At 36.2% G+C, this 23,301-nt stretch overlaps 1 protein-coding gene across 1 annotated transcript in view; it reads left to right on the top strand.

The window, feature by feature from the left end:
* Nucleotides 1-23,301, top strand: part of CDH12 (cadherin 12) — a gene marked incomplete at both ends in the record, with an annotated part of 310,223 nt that overhangs the window by 191,028 nt on the left and 95,894 nt on the right. Inside the window, 1 exon segment of the mRNA XM_080711266.1 lies at nucleotides 21,473-21,592. Coding sequence (XP_080567392.1) covers nucleotides 21,473-21,592 — 120 coding nt within the window.

Below are 23,301 nucleotides of genomic sequence, written 5' to 3'. Positions count from 1 at the left end.
AAGAACATGAAAGATCTTTTCATCTCCTAAGGTCTTATTTGATTTTTTCCCCATTTTTTTTATAATTTTCTTTGCAGAGGTCTTTTACTCCCTTGGTAGCTTTGTTCGCAAGTATTTTATTTCTTTTTGGAATATCTTGAAGGGAAGAGTTTTCTGTATTTATTTTTTCAGTGGATTTATGCGTGGCATATAGGAAAGCCTCTAATTTTTTAAGATTGATTTTGTATTTGAACACTTTGCTGAATTTTTTTTATCAGTTCTATAAGCTTTTTGGTTGGGTTTGTTGTGTCTTCTAAGATAGTATGACCTATGCAAATAGGGATAGTTTTTGTTGTTCTTTTCCTATTTGTACTAACTTAGTTTCTCTCTCTGCCTTATTACTCTGGCTAGAGTCTAAAGTACTATATTTGAAAGAGGTGGTGATAATGGACATCCTTGTCTTGTTCCTATTTCTAGGGGTAATTCTTGCAGTTTTTTTCCCCCATTTAATATGATGTGGCTGTGGGCATATTGTAGATTGCCTTTATGATGTTCTGGTATGTCCTTTTTATTCCAGTTTTCTGCAGTGCTTTTGCCATTAATGGGTGCTAAATTTTGTCAAATGCTTTTTTAGTACCTATTGAAATGAACATATGATTTTTGTCTTTGGTTCTGTTAATGTAATGAACTACATGGATTGTTTTTTGTATGTTGAACCAGTCTTGCATCCCTGAGATGAATCCTACTTGGTCATGGAGCATGATTTTCTTGATATACTTTTAAATGCATATCTCTAGTATTTTGTTTAGCAGTTTTGCATCTAAGTTCATCAATGATATAAACCTTTATTTTTCTTTCCTTGAGCTGTCTTTATTTAGTTTGGGTATTATGTAACATTGGCTTAGTAGAATGTATTTTGGAGTCCATTTCCTTCTATTTCATGGAATATTCAGGAGTATTGATATTAGCTCTTCTATAAAGGGTTTGTAAAATTCACTTGGGAAATTATCTGGTTCTGGGCTTTTATTATTTCTGCATGGATTGCCTTGTTCAAGGCCTTCTCCTTTAGTGTGTCACCACCTTTACTTGCAAAGTGTGTTTCTTGTAGGCAGCATATAGATGGATTCTGGTTTTTAATCTATTTTGCCACCTTATGTCTTTTAATTGGGCATTTGAAGCCATTTATTTCAGTGTGATTAATGAGAGATGATTTTCAATTTCTATCAATTTGAGTTTTAACTTCTGTTTAAGTTAATATTTGCTCTTCTTTTCTTAGTTATTTATGTTATGGTGGAGAAACTGGTCCAGGGTTCCTGCTGGGCTCCCAAAAGTGTATTGGTGAGATGTATAGAGGTGCAGATTCTTGTTCTGAGCTATGTGTAGAAAACACTATCCTGAACTGTTGCTGGAAGCTTTGAACAGTTTTATTATTATAAAGACAGAAATATAGGACAGAGCTAAATAAAGCCCTATATCAGAGTTAGTGTAATAGGGTGACTTGAAAAGAAGTCACCCGAGGTTTTTCTGGACCCAGGACGTTTTATACCCAGTCTTCTGACCAGACTAGATCTGCCCTTTCTACATGGCAGATCTTTTCTTGTGGGGATTTTTTCCTGTAGACCTGCCATTCTCTGGCACAGACCCCAAGTGTTAGTTGATTCTCAGAGCCTGGGATATCATGGCTTCCTCCCACATTCTTGGTAAATTCATTTATCTTTAAAATGTGAAAAAAACTCAAAGCTTCATTATGAGCCACCCTCCCTCATCCTTGGGGAAGTTTGCTTCCCTTAAAAATGTAAAATACCCTGGGCTTCCTTTATTCTCTTGCTAATTCCCCTTGGCACCTGAATTTCTTTAGTCATTTTCCTGCCTGAAGCTTCTGGCTTTCTAATGCCAATGTTATTAATAACGTTTTGAAACCATTTCCTAATACTGGTACATGCATATATTTTAAAGCCCTTTCCCAATACTGGCACATTAATACATTTTGAAGCCATTTCCCAATGCTGGTACAATTTGTATGATGGAAATTATTGTTTTTCTGTTTTTGGAATTTATTAACTATTCTTTGCACTTAATCTCTGAGTAGTTTCTTTAGTTCTGTTATAAAAGACATTTCTCTAGTTCTAGTTCATTTTCTGTTTCTCATGGAAGATTTTCCTGTCAAATTTGAGAGAGATTTTTGCTGGGTAGACAATTTTTGACTGCAAGTTATTTTCTTTCAGTGTATTAAATATGTTGCTCCAGTATCTCTTACCTTTCATGATTTGGTTAGGTAAGTCTGGAGTGAATCTAATTGGTCTGCCTGTGAATGTCACTTGGTTTTTTGATTTTGTTGTCTTTAACTTTATTTTTTTGGCTTGTAAGTTAGTTTGACTATTATGTGGTGTGGTGAATCTTTTCTCTGATTTTATATAAAGGGGGCTCGGTAAGTTTCTGTACCTGTGTATCAACCTCTTTTTCTCTATTTAGTAATTTTATGAAATTATTTATTTTTTATTGGTGCACTTTAGTCATGTTAGGGTCTGAGATGCGCCCCCTCTTACCCAAATAACGAAGAACACACCAAGGATGTAACACACAGGCAGAGTTTTATTGTGCTGCAGCTCTTTACTGGCTAGCCAGTGGTCAAAATTCCTCCACTAGCTTGACTGTCAATGGAGGAATTGCCCAGCGGCTACCAGAGCAATACTACTCTGGACGAGCTAGCGTTAACCTCAGTAGACAGCAAGAAAAGCGGGTCAGAATGCGACCCAGGGCTCACGTCGGGGTCTGGCTTTATAGCCCCAGGAGGGAGTGGATACACCCACCAGAGCCCGCCAAACTTAGAATACAACCAATCAGATACAAGGACAAACAAGTACAACCAATAATTTTAAAACATGCATCCACCCCCCCCCAAGTCAGAGCCCGCCAGCCTTAGAATAAAACCAATCAGATACAAGGACAAACAAGTACAACCAATGATGTTGAGCCCGCCAGAAGTCGGAGCCCGCCCAGAGTCCGAGCCCGCCAGAGACTGCTTATCTCCCTTATAGTATGTGCTCCTTCCCTAGGATCGCCTCTGGCCAATTGTGTGGAATGCAGATGTTTCCAGGCAGGTACAGGCTTGTAATTTAGGAAGAACTACTTTTCCTAAAAAGAAAGTTCTAATATTCTTTAAACACCAAGCAAGTTTGAAACGAGAAAGACTACTACCTAACAAATGTGGAACATATACATAAGCAGTTGTACAGAAGTCAGAAATTGAGCGGGCAGTTATTAAAGAAAGACTGGGACTTACAAGTTACAATGAGAGTGGGCGAGGAAGGCCCACATGTGGCCTCCTGTGTATTCCCAACATACTGCCCTGCGGCCACCCTGGGCCCAGTTGGGAGCCGCTCTGTCCCCGCACAGGGCCATGCACGCTGGGGCCTTCCCGCGGGGACCTGTGGGGGACCTGATGAACATTCCTAAATCTCAATGTCTTAATTCTCTAAAGCCATTCTTAACAGTACCAGGGAAGCCTGGCCAGAAATCAGGGGTCAGGTCCGAGGCAGTGGCCCATGGTGGATCACAGGGGTCCCTGCCTTGTGCCGTCAGAGGAGTAGTGGAAGGGCGAGGCCAGGCTGTCCTGACCCACAGCCTGCTCCACTCCCTGGGCTAGGCCTGCTGTCCTAGACCCGCCTGGCCCTTTCCTTCTGCCCTTCTCTTCCTGACCCCTCAGACTTGCCCTTTAGCCTGGGTCTGAACTCTGTTCCTGTGAGCCAGGAATACTCGGTATCCCTGCCATTGCCCACACAGGACTTGGCACCCAGATCCCTCCAGAGGGTCTGGGCTTGGGTCCTGGCCCCGGCCCTGGCACCCCAGGGTTGGGGGGATGGAGGAAGACCTCTCCAAACCTGGACTGGAAAATCCCAGTCCGAGGAGGGGCTGCCTTTCCCCCTCACCTTGGCTAGGCCAGGCTGACCTCTGTGCTGAGGAATCTGCCTGGAGGGCAAGTTAGTATTGTCTTGTTCCGGAGGCTGGGAGGGAGAGGGTTGATCTAGCTCAGAGATATTGGGCGCGGAAGGGACAGAGACCTTGTCCGACAAGCTGGATGGGCCTTCGGGCATCTGGGCTCACAGATCTTAATTCTGTTTCCAATCTTACCTTACCTCTATATTTCAATTCTATATTCTACTCTCTTACTTCTACAAGGGTCCTACCTTAATTCTAATATCCTACTTTCTTATTTCTAATAGGTTCCATACACTAATATTGTCAATATCTTATTTCATACCTCATCCTCATTAGGAGAGAAAGTCTTCCCAACCAAACTCTCATGCTGGGGAAGACTCCTCTTCCTGCATCCCTTCAGTCATACATCTTAAAAGGATAAAAGATGGTGGAGACATACATGCACACATCACCCAATTAGCCCTCAACCAATTCCTGCCCCATTTCCTCTCCCTCCCTTCTTCCCATGAACTAGTGAATCAGTGATTGACTTTGATATGTTTGTTTAAATATATCATGGCTTAAGAGAGTTTCCTCTTTCCTTCCTTCTCCCATCCCCAGTTAGGTCACCTTATTTGTGCATTTATAGAATTTCCTTCATCTAAAGTTCCTCCTATTACCCGTTTCTCACTAGCTTCACATATTAGGAAAAGCATCCTATTTCTAATTTTTTGTGACTGACTAATCTCATTTAGAATAATGTCCTCCAATTCAATCAATTTCCCTGTAAATGATGTAATTGTGTGTTTTTTATGTCTGAGTAAAATTCCACTGTGTACATATCCCACAGTTTTGTAATCCATTCATCTGTTGATAGGCATCTTGGCTAGTTCCATAGTTTGCCTGTGAATTGTGTAGCTATAAACATAGATACACATGCATTCATTTGGCAGTTTGGTTTCCTTTCTTTTGGGTAGATACCCATAATTGTTATTGCTGGATCAAAAGGTAAGTTTGTTCCCATTCTTCTGAGAAGAGATTGTTGATATCTTTGATTTCACCTTTTTTCTTTTACACCTGTTATTCTTAGGTTAGGTTTTATAAGATTGTTCCATATATCTTCAGTGTCCAATTCATGCTGTCAAATTGTTTTTTCTAAATTAAATAATATAAATTCATTTTTGGCCTGATCATATTCTAATAGCAAGATTCTACTTTCCCTGTGATCTAATCTATTATTTATAGTTTGTATTGATGTCTCCACTTCAGTGACTGCATTCTTCACTTCCTTTAGAGCTTCTTTCTGATTCCTTTTCAGAGTGTCAGATTCTTTGTTTATTTCTTTATGTTTTTCAAGCTCTCTCTGAATTATTTAAAAAATATTGTATCATTTCTACTGTTAAATTTTTATTTGTCTTTATAGGAATCTTTGAAATGCTGTGTTGTGAATTCTGTTACTGTGAAGTTGTGGGAGCTTATTGATTTCTTGCTCTTCCTTCTCGTGATTTTAGTTTTTTAAGTTTGTATCTTTTATTGCTTTTGATAGTTTTTTCTTGCCTTTTAAGTGTAAGCTGGTATATACAAAGGCAAGTTGTATTGCATTCACTGGAGAAGCTTGGGTGAGGAAACAGGTGATGAAGTAGTAAATACAAGAATAGGGTAAAGTAGCTGATAGGATTGAATAAAATGAGAGTTTGAGTTTGGTAACATAATATATAGTCAAGATTAGAGATAGTGAATATATAGTAGGATTCAAGTAACTAAATACCGTAGTAGAGTATTAGTATAGTACTATGAAGTGGATTTAATACAAGACAAACAAAAAAAGAAAAAAAAAAAAAAAGAAAAGGCACCAAGAAAAGAGTAGTTATGTAAGAGGGAAGAAGCTTGTAAAAAGGGTGAGGAAGAGAGCAAAGATAAAACACACATGCACACACACACACACACACACACACACACACACACACACATCAAAATAACAAAATAATAAGACCCTAAAAATATATGAATACTGAGCAAACTTGGCCCCTGCAGTCCTCCTGAGTCTGTAAGGATTCTTTCAGCTATTTAAGGCTCACATTCTATAATAGGATCTTGAGCATGTTCTAAGCAATATCATTTGCTCTGTAATCTATAGTAACAATATCAGTTAATAGCCTTGCTCTTTGGTCTTTTTCAATAATTGGGACCCTAGCTTGGTGTTTCTGTGCAGGCACCAGAGTACCACTGGCACCTTTTCTGCTGTAAGCCTAGGTCTCTGAGCTCTCAAAAAGGACCTATTTCTAAAATTCTCTTAGTCTATTCAAGTCGCAGTATTACAGGGGCTGGATCTAGTGTTTACCACGTCTCCTCACTTTCCACTGATGTGGACTTTGCATCTCTTCCCACCTGCATAGGTAGCAGGTACTGCTGGGATCAGACCCAGTGTATAAATAGGCGACTGTGTTCTACACAGCTTGGGCTGGTTTGGCTTAACTTTTTTCCAGTCATCAAGATTGGGCATTCTGTGGAGATCTCTGGAGTACTGACTAAGGTTCTGAGCCCTGGGAACTGTAAGCCTTTTTGCCTGTTTTGTCCCTGAGGGCTGTCTGATAATCTGAGTCTCTGCTGAGTCTAACAGCAAACTCCACCCCCACCTCTACCAGGGTAAACCACAAAGTCTCAGACAGTGTGAGTCTATCTCTTGCTGTGCAATTTTCTGCAGCCATACTAGGTGGTCTCCCACAGAAGTGGCTGCTTCACTTACAGTGTTGTTGAGCACTGCTCTGGATCTGGAGGATGTGTTTAATTTGGCTGCCACTGCTGCAAGTTGTTGCTGAGGTTTGTGCAGGTGGAGCTTACCACTTAAAATGCCAATAAGCTGCAGCTGCTTATTTTATGGGAGATGGTGACCAAGGGAAGCAGCACATATCAGTCCTGCTGACACTGGATTTCTGTTGTCATTAAAACAGTGTCTTGACAAAGGAAAGAAACCAGCATAAATTTGAGCAGAGCACTGAGAATTGAAAGGCAGTGAAAACAAAGATAGAAGACAGATCAGAGAGCAGATATGTACCCCACCTGCTTCCAAAGGCTATGGACCTGAGGCTGCAGTGGTACCATTTTTCCTCACCATGCTGAGACTGCTGGCACTGAACCTTCAGAGACCCTATCAAGAAAGCCTGCTATTTATCTTAAAATTCCTAATCAATATATTATGATGAATTCAAATGCATCTAAAATCAAGGCTTAGATAGCAGATCAATTCCTCCATTATTTTGCTTAGTGCTCAACATATAGATTACCATGGTGCTAGAGTTTTAAATAATAAGATTCAAGGACAGATGCAGACATTTATAAATGATATATGATTGGATTATATTACTTGAGTGGATTATAGTATATTTAGTGCTAAGATGTATAACTGCTGTAAAATGTTCTTATGTATTTCTAACCATTGAGTTAATATGATATTTCTATTGCATGTATAAATTCATTTATAACTGTTAATACCAGAATATATAAATTGTGAAATAACATTAAATTTAACTAAATAAACTTTTTTTTTGCCTCAATTGAAAATCAAGAAAAGAGCCCTGTACTTGGCAAGAGGATTGCAGGTTAGAGGCTAGCCTTAGCAATGAAATGATACCCTCAGTCAAGTTAGTGATCCCTTCTTTCAAACAAACAAACAAACAAACAAACAAACAAACAAAAACAGGACTGAAGTTGTAACTGAGAAGTAGAATGTCCTTGGGTTCAATTCCTGGTAAAAAAGGAAAACAAAAAGCAAATAGTCAGGGCTTTCTACCTCTGAGCTATAATCCCAGCTCGTTCGATCTTTCTTTCTTTCTTTCTTTCTTTCTTTCTTTCTTTCTTTCTTTCTTTCTTTCTTTCTCTCTTTCTTTCTTCTTTTTGAAGCAGGTCTCATTAAGTACTGAGTATCTCACTAGGTTGCTGAGGCTGATCTTAAGCCTTTGATTCCTCTGTTTCAGCCTCTGTAATGTGTGGACTACAGATATGGTTCATTGGAATGGACACTATAATGGCTCTTTCAGCCTCATTCCATGGCTTTCAGCTGTCAGTCTTTCCTTGCACATTTCCTTCCCCATTTTTTGGCATTTCTAAACCCGAAGTGTTTTTTTAATTATCTTTGCTTTACCAACACAGACTTACTAATTGCCCCATTTGGGCCTGATTTTAGAGATTTAGTACTACTGCACATTACCTGGCATTCCAGGCCTTCTTTTGAAATCTCAGGGGAAGACTCTACCACCTTTTTTTTTTTTTTTCCCAGCAAAGCTAGCATTAAATAGCCATGCAAATTGACTACCAGTAAGAAAGTTAGTCACAACCTTTTCTATCACTGCTGCTAGGCCTGTTTTAATACTAGCCATTGGGCCTGTTTTAATCATAGCCACCATCACTAGGCTCTTATTTCTCTGGTTCCCTACTTAGGCTTGAACTAACCAGACCACATTATTTTCTGTTGTTGTTGTTTTTGTTTCTAATCAAAACTCTCAACCTCCCTTCAGCCATTTCACTTTCTTTCACAAAATCATCTCTCTAGACCCCATAGTTATACATGCTTTTCTGACCAAACTGCAAATCTCTCTACTCTGCTTTCTGTTTTCAAAATTTAGTGTATAATTTGATGAAAAAGGACATCAATATCTATAATACAATCTAAATACATTACTGTTTTGTGATTTTTTTTTTCTGTCAGTTTAATCAGAACACCCTCTTTAAATTTGACCTCACACAGTTTCAGGACAGGGACAAAATGCCAAAAAGTTCTTTGCCAGAATATAATAGGTATGAACACTACTTCATTTGTCTAGAGTCTTCTTCTTCTTCTTCTTCTTCTTCTTCTTCTTCTTCTTCTTCTTATTATTATTATTATTATTACTATTATTATTATTTTGGTGGTACTGGGGTTTGTGGAAACCCTTCTACCTCCAGGCTACACTCCCATACCTATATCGCGCAGACCTATACCTGCACGATCCTCCTATTTCCACCTCCCAAGCACAGTGATTACAAGCGTGCGCCACCATGCCCAGCTTCTAGAGTCCTTTTTACCCTCTGAAATTTTCTGAGCATGCTTTCTACTGTCATGCTTTCTTACCACACTCTGGTCCTTCAAATTTTTTCTCAAAAACGAGTTACAAAGACTCACAAAACACATGGTCAGACTTAGGTATTCCAGTGACCCCATTACTCCAGTACCAATTTTTGTTTTAGTTAGCATTCTCCATTGTAATAATCCCAAATTACTGACCATATAACTTAGAGAAAGGAAAATTTATTTGCTCACAATTTTTTGTAGATTCTGGATCCAGTCTATGTAAGAACAGAGGCTGAAGCCCAGGGCATTGTGGCAGAAAGGAGAGAGAGAGAGAGAGAGAGAGAGAGAGAGAGAGAGAGAGAGAGAGAGAAAGAAAGAGAGAGAGAGAAAGAGAGAGAACAAGAGAGAGAGAGAGAGGGGTAGAGAAAGAGAGAGCAAAACTGTGTTCTCACATCACTGAGACTAGAAGCAGAAAGAGCAAGCAAAAGGATCAGGTACCACATATAATCTCAAGGTCACATTACCAGCAATCTATCTTATCTACCCACACCCTACCAGCACAAACCACCATATTTACAATAGATTTATCTACTTATGAGGTTAAAATCATCACAACTTAACTATATTTACCCTGAGCTTTTCAGAGACATTCAATACCTAATCATAACATCCAGAAAAATATGTTTTAATAGCAGAGTACGATGTAGCCCTATGTCTTAAGAAACTTTTTGTCCTGAGACAACCTAAAGTATACAAAAACTGAGACAGGAGATGAATCTATAAGTTCCGTGGAAAACAAACTCAGAAATAACTTTCAAGACAATGCTGAACAAAGTTAAATTTTACATTCTTGAAAGACAAATGTGGCTCAAGTATATAGGATAAATGAATGATATAAAAAGGCAATATTTGGGCCATAAATGTAACACTACAATCTAGATGAAAAACTGACACTAATCAAAGTAGTAGCAGAATAAAGATGCATTCCATCAATAGGTCAGTAACGAGAGACTGGACTGAATGTGCAAAGTTCTAAAAAGTTTAGAATGCAATCAGGATTGATCTTGGTCTATATAGCTGGCACTTTTGCTATGAAAGCAAGTATAAACCACTATACTGATCAAGATCTTTTCACCAGTACCCAGGGTCTATTATGAAAGATAACATAGAGTAGGGCATGCGGAGAGTGAAAAAATCTACAGCCCATGAATCCTTAAAAAGCAAAGAGTTGAAAAGGAGTCTGTGAGGAGGACTAAGTGATTATCAGAGAGAAAGTGGAGTTAAAAGAAAATGAAGTTGAGAAAACCATAAAAGAGGACTTGAAGAAATATTTGTACCAACCAATTATGTGCCATAAAAAGAAAAACAGAAACATGAGGAGAATTTTTATCTCCTGTGAAAAAAGAAAAGATCAGTAGTCAGAGCAGTGCTAAAATTTGGAGAAATGCAGTATGTCACCCCAATTGCTACAAAAGTAGTAGAGTCAGAAGAAAGTTCAATTTTAATTATTCTAAGTTTGTCTCCCAAAGCTCTTATGTTGAAAGTATGTCCCAGGTATAGCAAAGCTCAGAGGCATGGCTGGAGGAAGTTGATAATTAAATGTGTGCTTTGGGGCTATGTGTCTGTGGTCCCTCTTCTTTCCCTTTCTCTGCTTCCAGTTGCTTTAATACGAAAGGAACATCCCTTGATCATGTGTCCTACTGCCGCAGTCACCACCACTATGCTATATACTTCAGAGTTAGCACAACAAACTGAATTTTCTGAAAATAGGAACCCCAGTAACTTGTCCTACTCTAAGTGAGTTATTTTGGTTTCAGCAGTTGGAAAACTGAAACTGTATGTATAACAAAGAGGTGAGTTGGTCTCCAGTACTTTCAGAGGTGGAATGAATTTCAGATAGCTATTCTGGTTACTGGTAATAGAAGAAGTAGAAAGTAATTTACATACATTACAAAGTCCTTCCTTCCTTCCTTCCTTCCTTCCTTCCTTCCTTCCTTCCTTCCTTCCTTCCTTTGCTGTATTACAGATTGAAACCACACTACTCTGAATTATAGCCCTAGCCCTATTTTTTTGGAAACAGTCTTACTAAGTTGCAGAGGGCCTCACTAAATAGCTGAGCCTGGCCAAGAACCTGTGATCCTTCTGTTTCAGCCTCCCAAGTACTGAGATTATAAGCATGCACCAGCACACCCAGCTTACAAAGTACTTTTAAAAACTCAATAATCCAATCATGATATGGGAAGCTGAATTAAATAAACATTTCACAAAAGAGGAGATACAAACAACCAATAAATAAATGAAAAAATGTTCAACATCATTAGCAATCAGGAAAATGCCGATCAAAACTAACCCCAATTAGAATAGAAATTATCAAAAAGTCAAAAAACAAATGCTGCTGAGAATGTAGAGGAACATAAACTCTTTTATATTCTTTGTGGGTTTGCAAATTAGTTCAGCCACTCACAAAACTGAGAATAAATCCATCGTATGATCTAGCTATACCACCCCTGAATATTTTTCCAAAGGGAATGAAATTATAATATTATAGTGATACATGCAAATACATGTTTATAGCAGCACAATTAATAATAGCCAAATTATGGAACCAATATAGGTGTTCATCAACAGATGAATGGATTCCAAATTTATGGGCTATTGAGTGGAATCATACTCAACAATAAAGAGCAAAATTATGTCATTTGCTGAAAAATGGATGGGCTTAGACAATATTATTTTTAAGTGAGATTAGCCAGTCATAGAAAGCGAAGGGTCATGTTTTCTTTTATATGGGGAAGTTAGGGAATAATCTGGATACACGAGGGACTTTAGACAAAAAAAAGGAGAAATCCTGGTAGAACCAAGTACATGGTCTAGGGGAGTGTGAATTGGGGAAGAAGGGAGAATTAATAAAGGAAATACTTCCACTGATAACTTACATATGTGAGAATACCCTTACTGATTTCAATACCATGTATGGGGAAGAGGAAATTAGGAAGGGAGACGGGGAAATCTCACCAAGTGCTTTGTGTATACATATCAATAGCACTATGAGCTACATTGTGAAATGAAGCAAAAATACAACAATTAAAGTATAAAATATTAAAAAGAACATTAAGCTAATAAAGTATAAGGTAAATATATTAAATAAGTTCTATTTAGTTACATTAATTGATCCTTAAGATTTTAGCTAAGTATATTTGAATTATTTTCAAATAATTATTTCAAATTATTTTCAAATAAATGTTTTTAAATTTAATATACTGTTATTAATGCATTATAATAATACATCATAATATAATAGAGCGTGATAGGGACATATAGGTGTGTACTTGGTGAACTTCTCCCCAGATTCCACTCTAAACCCGCTCTTCCCCATACATGATATTGTGATTGGCTTTGATAATTTATTACATGTACTTAGAATTGTTTGAAGTGTTTTCTTCATCATGTTTTTCTCCCTTCAATTACTTCCCATCTCTACACAGGACTTTCTCATACTTTATCTGGAAACCGTCTTCTATATTAGTTTCATCCACATGTGAACTAAAACATATGACTTTTCACTTTCTGAGACTAGTTAATCTCACTTAGTATAATATTGTCTAATTCCTTCTATTTTCCTGCAAATGACATCCTTTTAGAATGCGTGCTATGCAGAAAATATATGTATGCACTCTACAAAGCTTATTGCATTGGAACTGAGAATCACTAAGATAATTTATTCCCAACAAGTAAATTTGATTATAATTTCTGCAGAATTTCCTGACAGCATTTGTAAGGTAATTTACAAATGATATCAGGTGGAAAGGAGGCAATATCACACCACTGCTGTAAGTTGGAGTTCATTGTGTCGCTGGGTACATTTGTGTTGCTTCTCATGGCATATAAATCTTGGCAAAAAATTGAGAAATAAAGTGCTCATAAAAATAGATTCACTTATCCTTCAAAGTAAGTTTGAATCACACGGTGTAAATATGTATAGCCTAAAATATTTAGGACATATCTTGGAGGAACATTTTATAACCTTAGAGTACTCTTGAGTCCTTGAAATGAATCACAAATCATAAGTTGATGCCAAGGCATTAGATGTACTGGGGCTACTCTGAGGCCAGGATGAGCAGGGTCAGGGTAGGGGCAAAGAAAAGCAAAATTGTCTGCTCTGATCTTGAAAGTCTAGGTCAGGGGCATCACTTCTACTCCTGGACATTTTTTTTGACATATGTCCTTTTTATTACATCTCAAAGGTTGTGATTATTTCAGGCAGATTTAACAAATGTAAAAACTCTCCTCAGTTCTCTAAGAAAGTAGTCCAATATCATTATAGTCTACCATTTATCATTTTAATGTATTCTGAAAACACATTTCAATTGTTTTTCCTAACACAGAGGAGATAAAATCCAAATTAGTATCGAAATATTAAAGGGTGGTGACAGAACTCATGCTAACATTAAACTTTGAAGATTGTCATCTTATGCAGGATGATAAAGAAAACAAAATGAGTTTTTAGGTATTTATGTTATTTTATATACACTTAAATATCACATATTGTCTGAATAACTCTTGCAATTTCTAAGTATGACTCGATTAATACCATGAAAAAATGTGGAAATTTCTCACTTTTTTTTTTTTTGGTAGTACTGGGGATGGAACCCAGAGGCTTTCTAACTCCAGGCTATACTCCCAGACCTACTTTTATATTTTATTAGGAAACATGGTCTCACTAAGTTGCTGAGCGTCTCATTAAGTAGCTGAGGCTGGCTTTAAACATGTGAGATCCTCCTGTCTCAGCCTCCCAAGCAGGGATTACAAGCATGCGCCACCACACCTGGCACTTCTCAACTTTATTAATGAGGAAAGTAAAGGAGATATAAATTTGTAAAAGGCTAAAATATTAATAGATTGAGAATACAAACCTGGACACACAGGCCCCAGAGACTAAGATTTGAATCATAATGTCATGCTGGCAGCCTCTTCTAATTGGCGATTTCTTTCTTTCTTTCTTTCTTTCTTTCTTTCTTTCTTTCTTTCTTTCTTTCTTTCTTCCTTTCTTTCTTTCTTTCTTTCTTTTCTCTCTCTCTCTCTCTCTCTCTCTCTCTCTCTCTCTCTCTCTCTCTCTCTCTCTCTCTCTCTCTCTCTCTTTATTTTGTGTGGTACTGAGGAAGAAATCCAAAGACATTCTACCTCTGAGCTACATCCCCAGCTCTATTTTTTATTCTTAATGTTTTGAAACAAGGCCTCACTAAGTTTTGGAGGGCCTCACTATGTAGCTGAGGCTGTCCATGAACCATGATTTTCCTGACTCAGCCTCCCAAGAACTGAGATTGCAAGTGAGATTACAAGTGTGCGCCACCATGCCCAGCTTTGATGATTTCTTTTAGGAAAATCATGTAGCACTGAACTTCTAAACCTTGGCTCAACATCAAATAGAGGGTGTGCGCCACCATGCCCAGCTTTGATGATTTCTTTTAGGAAAATCATGTAGCACTGAACTTCTAAACCTTGGCTCAACATCAAATAGAGGTTTTTAAAATATCTGATAAATTGAACCCAGTGGCAATCTACCTCTGATATATACCTCAACCCTAATTTTTATTTTATTTTGAAACAGGGTTTTGCTAGGTTAAGGAGAATCACACTACTTATTGAAGCTGTCCTCTAATCTTCCTGTCTCAGCCTAAAAAGTACTGGGATTAGAGGTATGTACCACCATGCCAGGCAATATTTGGTATTTTTAATAATTCTTATAAATGCCTTGTATGCAGCCATGGCTGAAGATATAGAAAATATAGAAGTCATTTTTAAGTCTGAAAGGCAGGTATAGGGAAGAAAATGCACAGAAAAAAGCAATGTTTTTTTATATAATAAGATTTAGAAACACAAATAATTGTATTATTCTTATACAAATAAATTGAAATATAGTCAATTGAATAAATAGAAAGTTATAATGTGATAAAGATAAGTACTTGTTCATATGATAAATGCTCGAATTGTCCTAACAAGGCCCACATGATCTTTGTATCCACCATACCTTTTCTCCCACTTGTGATTCCCCTAGTAAGATTGACTCAGATTTCTCTGTATTTCTCAAAACTCTCAGGATGCCTTTGCCTCAGGACATTTTGTATCTAAAACTCTCTCTAAAAGAAATATTTTTTTTCTCCAGATAAAACTCATAGATTAAGAGTAGAATGGTGGTTTCCAGGGGTAGGAGAATAGAACATATGGAGATCATTATGTAAGAATCCAAAATTTTATTTAGGAGAAATATTTAGAGGCTAAGTACTGTGGTACATGCCAGTACTTGGGAGGCTGAGACAAAAGGATCATAGGTTTAAGACCAATATGTGATAACTAGGAAGACCTTATTTCAAAATAAAATAAATAGGGATCCAGAAAACATCCAACACAATTCATTCAGTTGTCTGTATAAACGGAGTTTCTCAAGTATTTCTATTTCTGATCACTACATACAACATTCCACACTTTGATTTCTCCTTCCTTTTTTCTTCCAGATAAGATATTATTCTTAAGAGTCTTAATGATTTGGCCTCTCAGTTTTGTTCATAGTGCTTGTCTGGAAACCACTCTTTTGCTTTATAGGAAATCAGAGAATCTTTGAACAAATAAAGGATTGATTGAATGGATGAATAAAATTCTCAATACTTTGCGAGAAATTATTAGAAAACATAAGAACTCTGTATGTTTCTGATTACCATTGCCTGGCCCTATATTAGTGAATTCCCAAAATTAGAATTAGTGAGTCAAAGCCTGATTTTTTACTTTATTTTTATGTTTTCAGCAATGCAGGGAATGATCCTAGGGCCTGGTTGGCAAGGGCTTTACCAATTATCTACATCTCAAGCTCCAGGTAGCTTACTTTTTAATTGTGTTTTTAACATAAATTGGATAAAAGGATATCTTTAGTTCATGTAGTTAGTGTATTTCTTTTTAATAATTCTAACTTCCAACTCTATATGATCATATGAATGGTAAGATGCAAATAAATTTTGCCAATGGAAATAAATAATGCTTTATTAAATCACGTATTCATACATATAAAGATATAAAAATGTGTATATTAACAATGTATGTTTCATAGGCTGAATTATATGCATCCCCCCAAAAAATTGTAGCCCTAGCTTAAGTCATTTGACTGTTCCTGGAGATATGGCTTTTTAGGAGGTCATCAAGGTTAAATGAAGAGAGAGATTTTATTAGAATATAGATTTTTCACATACTTTGATCTTGTACTTTTTATCTCCAGAAAAGTGGAATGGAGGAGAGACCAGAGTAGAGCAATAGAGGGGGGTCTAAGGGAGGTTGATAAAGGGAAAGAAAGAAACATTCTATTTACATTATGTAAATATTTGAAATTATCAATGCCAACCTCAGTATCATGTATAGAGGAGGGGGAAAGTGGGGTAGTAGCTGGGGGGACACTCACTAAGTACTGTGTGCAAAAATATGTTTCTATCAGTCCGAACTACATTATGATGTGAGGCTACAATGCACCAATAAGAAATTAAAGGTAAACATTATTAAAAAAATAGAACAGAATGAATAAAAAGTCACTCAGCCCGTAGTATTTTGTTATTGTAGTCTCACATAAAACAGTATTCAAATTGCATCTCAAGTACACCCTAATGACTCCTAGTCATCTAGATGATAGCAAACAGCTGAAGTTTCTATTTAATGGCTGCTCCTGTTGCCTTTTCTCTCTTCATCATACTTCTATACCTCTCAAGGATTAATTTCTCTGTCCCTTGCTCTTAGTTGTACATAAACTTATTTTGATTTGGAAGTTCACACTTAAGATTTAGCTACTGTTAACAAAAGATTATTAGTGTTGGCTTTAAATATTACCATAAAATGCACTACTTAGTTTGCTAGCCGTCAGATCTGTGTCAGTGGAACTTGCCTGATTCAGTCCTCTCTGTCTCACATTCTGCTCTATCTCCAACTGTTCATCAGGCACTACTTTTTCTGTGAGCTTCCTTCTCTCTGTGTGTCATGTAGGTTCATTATATTGTCATCCCTGGATTTGGGTGATGAGTACAAATTCCAGGCTGATTACTACATAGGAAAGTCCTTAGTTTCAGTGCAAGCCACTGAACAGTATGGTTTTTTCACCATTGAAACACCATTGTACACCATTGTAAGTCTGCTTTAGTGTACAAAAGAGAAAAATAAATATTCTTATTTATAATAAGCATTACTAATAAACATTTACAAATTATTATTGATAGTTTAAGTATTGATGGTGATGAAAGCACCACAGATGCTTTTCCTGCTTCCTGGGCTATTAGTGTTTGATAGGGTCAGGAGCAATTGTCATGTTACCTGAGCACTGGGGACGGTGATTCTTGGAGGTTTCCATTCTCCAAGAATTTAATTGGGATTTAGGATGAAAGTAACATGAAATATCTAACTTTTGCATTAATGGTAAATACATGAACAGCTGACACAAGTTGCTAGCATGGTTTTTCATTGTGTTCTTACAATCACTTAAAGAGGAAGCTTCATGTGCTCTTGTTGAACTTATATGGGAAATGTCCTCTTTCCCTATAGCAGACCTAAACTATTCTTAAATTGAGTAGATATTTTTAAAATTATGGTTACGCTAGTGAATTATGTACATGTGTTAAATTCTTGCTATCCTGCAGTCCTTTTGAGTAGCACAAAATGGAATTCCCTAACAAATATTTGCTACCCGGGTGCATTAAAGGAGTACTTCTCAAATCACCTCCTCTAAAATATGATTGGCAATTTAATATTAATTTTCCAAAATATATTTTATATAATGATTTTATAAAAATGCAAACAAAAACTGGAAGATATTATGTATTCACCTTTGTATTCCTTATTGTGAATTGCATGTAGTATTGGTTTGGCAAACATCAAATTTTCCACTACATCTTTCTGTTTCGTAATTATTTTTATATCCTATTTGATTCTAAATGTAATGTGTTTTATCTTCATATGTGCCTATACAGTTGAACAATTCATAGTTTTTATCTCCAATATTTATATCTAGAATTGAGGCAATATTTAAAATACAGGTGAAGACTTTCAAAGTAAAATCCCTGTAGAAAAGAGAAAAATTCATTCTTGGTAAAAAATGTTTATATCTATAGCAATGAATAAAGGCAGTTTTGATGAATTCTTAAGGCAGGTACCCAATACTTCATAGAAATAAACATTTTTCAAATTATTGTTCATTATAGTGCAAATATTGATGGCAGTGAAAGTGTTGATGCTGATGATGGATAGTCTTACTCATCACTTTTGACTTTTTAGTAATAGTTACCTTCTTTCCTTCTAGAAGTTTCCTGCCCTGGGAAAGGCTGCTGTAACACATTTTTCATCTATTGATGCAGCTAGAATTCACCAAGGCATGTTATGCAAAAGCCTTTGACAATGAATGTTTAGAGAAAGTTACTACTTCTTACTCTTGTCACTATGATGTTTTATTTCCAAAGGAAAGATATAGGGATGAGTCATTCTCTTAGCTTTTATAAGACTTTGTTTATTTCAAATTTGTGGCACCTTAAGATAAAAAGCTGTACTAGTAACTGAATGGAAAGGGCCAACTCTGTTTTCTACAGAGGAGTTATGTGGAATGTCATCAAGAGACACAGAATTCTGCTACTATATAACTTTGTGCTCAGCAGGAATTTCTAACTGTAAGCAACATAATTGAATTTCTTTGCTACAAGTTATTATACCTTTGATTTTTGGTTGTTCTAATCTAATAATAACATTATTGAACAGCATTGAGACCTATTTGAAATAGTCTTAAAAGACAAATTTTTACACACACAAAAACACACACTTAGGAATAAATAATAGAAAAATATAGATAAGAAACTTTTAATTTCTCTTAGTACAAAAATATATGCCCAAGTGTCAAAAAGAGAAAAGCTACAGATAATTTGAATTGTCTATAATGTTTTCTAATGCCAATGGACCCTTAGTTTAGTCTTAAAACCAAGAGGTACTCTCTAACTCTGTGACATTGCATTACTTGCAATTATATATGATTTCTTAATTTCCCAACTATTTGTTTCTAATTAAAGGCTTCCTAATGCTAGTATATAGCCTCTGATTTGTAAGTTGAAATTGTAAATCACTTAACCTCTAAAGTTCAGTAATCTTCTAAACCTTTTAGCTTCTCTATTGATACTCTAATCATGAAATTAAAGCAGCCATATTAAGCAGATGAGTTCATGTAAGTGGTGGTCATGTTTTCTTCATTGTAGAAATCAGTAAAGATATCTTGATGAGCTTCAGTTCTATGATCTAGCTACTGAAAATGGTCAGAGCCTTTAAAGTAGACACTTAAAAATATGTGTTATTTGCACTGACAGCTCTATCATTGACCAATATTTTAAAATATATTTTTAACTGATATATCAAGTTGTATATATCATTGGTATAACCATGTTAGGTTTCTATAAATTTAAACATTATGTAATATATAAATCTAGTCAAATATGTATCTCATCAAACATTTATCACTTTTTATGGTGAAATCTATCAACATCTTTCTTCTGGCTATTTGAAATGTACAGCACATTATTGTTTATTGTTTTCTATATTCACCCTTCTATGCAATAGCATACCAAAAATTTTAATGCTTCCAAGAGATAGAGTTCTGCTCATACTATAACTTTATGATCAGTAGAGATTTCTGTCTAAATATAAGTAACATGTCAATTTTCTTTGTTATAAGTTAATTTATATTCAAAATTTTTGTTTTATTTTATTTTATTTTTTTTTGGTTTTGGTGGTTTTGGGAATTGAACCTAGAAGTGTTCTACCTCTGAGCCAAACTCCTGATGTTATTATTTATTTATTTATTTATTTATTTATTTATTTATTTTGAAATAGGGTCTAAGTTACCGAGAGTCTTGCAAAGTTCCTGAGGCTGGCCTTAAGCTTACAATTATCCTGTCTTAGCTTCCAAGGTACTGGGTTGATAGGTGTTCACCACCATACTTGCTTGATTTTTGTTTGTTCTCATTTAATAAGAGCAATATTGAGAAAAATATTGGTAAGAGGTACTTATAAAGTTCCTCTATGTAAGTGTAACTCAGTATCCATTAATTAACATTTATATTTTCTTCCCTCACCTCTATTTTCACTGGCCTCTGGTATCCACCAAAACCTTCACAACGTCTATAAGATGGATTGGATATTCCTAAATGAATGAGATCATGTAGTGCTTATCTTTCTGTGCTGAGCTTTTGGGCTTTTTTCCATATATATATACACACACATATATATGTATATATATGTATATATATTTTTTCATATATATTTTCCATATAAAAAGCCTTCCACATACATTTCATATATGTGAAAAATAATATATGCATTATATATTATTAAATATATAAATTATTAAATATAAAATATATTATTAGTACATTGTAGTCATACATTTTAATGGAGTACAAGATGGTCGAGGTGTACATACACACATCACTCAACCCTTACCCAGTTCCCACCCCATTCTCTCCCCCTCCCTCCTTTTCATGTTTTGCTTAGCGATTGACTGATATGTTTGAATGTACATCATGTACATTGGGGAACTCTCCTCTCCCCCACCCTCATCACCCCCACTTAGGCCTGCTTATTTGCTCATCTATAGATTCTCCTCCTTCATCTAGAGTTCCTTCTATGCCTCATTTTATCCCTAACTTCCACATATTAGGGAAAGAATCTGATTTCTAACTTTTTGTGACTGAATAATCTCACTTAGCATAATGTTCACCAGTTCCATCCATTTCCCTGTAAATGACATAATTTTATTCTTCTATTTATGGCTGAGTAAAATTCCACTGTGTATATATCACATAGTTTTGTAATACATTCATCTGTTGGGGGACATCTTGGCTTGTTCTATAATTTGGCCATTGTGAACTGTCCAGTCTCATTCATGCCTTCACAAGTGGCAGAATTTCATTCTTCTTTTACGGATGAATAGTATTCAATCCTGTGTATGTACATGGTCTATCTCTTTATCAGTTGTTGGTCACTTAGTATTTTCTTACTTGGCTATTACAAATAGTGCTGTGATAAGCATAGGAGTGCAGAGGTATTGAACATACACATTTTATTTCCTCTGGATGAATACTCAGTAGTGGTATTTTTGGGTTCAAAAGATAGTTCTACTTTAAATTTCTTGAGGAACTCCCATACTGGTTTCCACGGTGGCTCTACCAATTTACATTCTAAACAACAATGTGCAAAGTGTGTTATTCTTTCTAAATCTCACAAGCACTTGTTATAATTTTAGTCTAAGAATGGCCATTCTTATTGGAGTGATGTGATATCTCAGTGTGTTTTTGATTTGTCATTGTCCAGTATTTTGATTAGAATGGTTACATTATCCCAGTGACGTAACGTATCCATGGCCTCTTTTAGAAATGTTACATTCCAGAGGAAAAATGGGGTCCCTAGTGAATAAATATGATTTTGAACTGTGTAAAAAAAATGTTAGAGCGACATCGTTTTATGTTCCAGGTGCATACGTGCTCCAGGTCAAAGCCACAGATGCAGATGATCCGACCTACGGGAACAGCGCCAGAGTTGTTTACAGCATTCTTCAGGGACAACCGTATTTCTCTATTGATCCCAAGACAGGTAAATTTTTTATTAGAGACAACATTATCACCACTCCTTCAAATATTTAAACCTTAATTAAATCTTGGCATGGGAAATTGCCTATTCTAATGCAGCAATAAAGAGTCAGTGAGCCGCATATTAATCAAAGATAATGGCATCTTACTTCATTGCTGGAGAACTACTTCTCTTTGAGTTTTGTATAAATATAAACCTTTGCACACATACTTTCAAGTTCTCTGTCTGTAAAAATTATAATTTTTTAAGATCTACTTTTTTAATTTCTTTAGCTAAAAAAGATTTCCACTTCAGTTTTATTGGTTGGATTCAATTATATTCTATTTTTGGCCTTATCAATGTATGGGAGCTCCCGGACCTTCTATTGCTGTCCGATTATTGGTTTAGGTGAAGAGAGACATATTTGTAATGAGGGAGAAGAGACCTGACAGACCCGAAGTACTAAGACCATTGATTCTGCTAGCCTGGGTCTTGAAAATGAATCCCATTTCCAAAAAAAAAAAAATGAATTAAATTACATATTTCTTTTTTTTTTTTTTTTTTTGGTGGTGGTACTGGGGTTCCTAGAAGCCCTTCTACCTCTGGGCTACACTTCCAGACCTATTTTATACTTTTTTTATTTTTGGAAACAGGGTCTCTTAAGCCAGTGTGGCTGGCTTTGAACCCGCGGGATCCTCCTGTCTCCACCTCGCAAGCACAGGGATTACAAGTGTGCACCACCACGCCCAGCAAAATTGCATATTTCAAACCAAATATAGTATCCGTAGAGAGGAAAGGGCAGGAGGATAGGCACTATGAAGATTTTATACCTCTTTTTTTTAAGAGCTGGGGATCCAACCTAAGTTCTCAGAATGTAGGCAAGCAGCAAGCAATCTATATACTGAAATATATCCTTGACCAATTTTATATAAAATGAGACACCCCTTTTTCTAGAAAAAAAATGTGTTTTTAAGTGCTGAGTACTGCCGGGCGTGGTGGCTGCTGCACGCTTGTAATCCCTGCGTTTGGGAGGCGGAGACAGGAGGTTCGCAGCTGGTTTGGAGCCAGCCTTGCTGGCTTAAGAGACCCTGTTACCAAATTAAAAACAACAACAACAACAAAAAAAAAATACATACATATATATATATATATATATATATATATATATATATATATATATGAGTGTAGCCGGGACATAGAAGGGCTTCCAGGAACCCCAGTACCACCAAATAAATAAATAAATAAATAAATAGTACTTTGTTCATGGGATTCATCCACTTTGACCAGTTAACAGTGAAAAGAGAGAATCTAGATGCCAGCTCTAACAAAGTGCATTATGGTATATTAAAAATGAATTGGAAACTATTTATTAGTTAGCTGAACATAATAAAAAATTGTCAAAACATACCTGATAAGTTCTATTAAATGTCTGACTAATCATTAAAGACTAGTGTTAAAGATAGACCTCTTCGACATTGTATAAATATCACATACTCACACACATATACATACATATACACATATACAATGAACCAAAATATTTTTTTAAAAATTTACTTCCTAAGAGGTATGTGCTAGTCAGAAGTGGTAGTGAAACCTGAATTACAGTATTTGGGAGGCTGAGACAGGGGATCACAGCCAGTCTCCAAATTCACAACCTAGAGAGACCCTGCATAGTTGCGAATAAGAAATAAAAAATGTCTCTATCTCAGAGGTAGAATGTCTCTGGGTTC

Source organism: Muscardinus avellanarius (assembly GCF_963383645.1).
Source record: "Muscardinus avellanarius genome assembly, chromosome: 1".
Classification (NCBI taxonomy): domain Eukaryota; kingdom Metazoa; phylum Chordata; class Mammalia; order Rodentia; family Gliridae; genus Muscardinus; species Muscardinus avellanarius.
The sequence above is the reverse complement of the archived record's forward strand: the minus strand, read 5'-3'. Positions and strand labels throughout refer to the sequence as shown.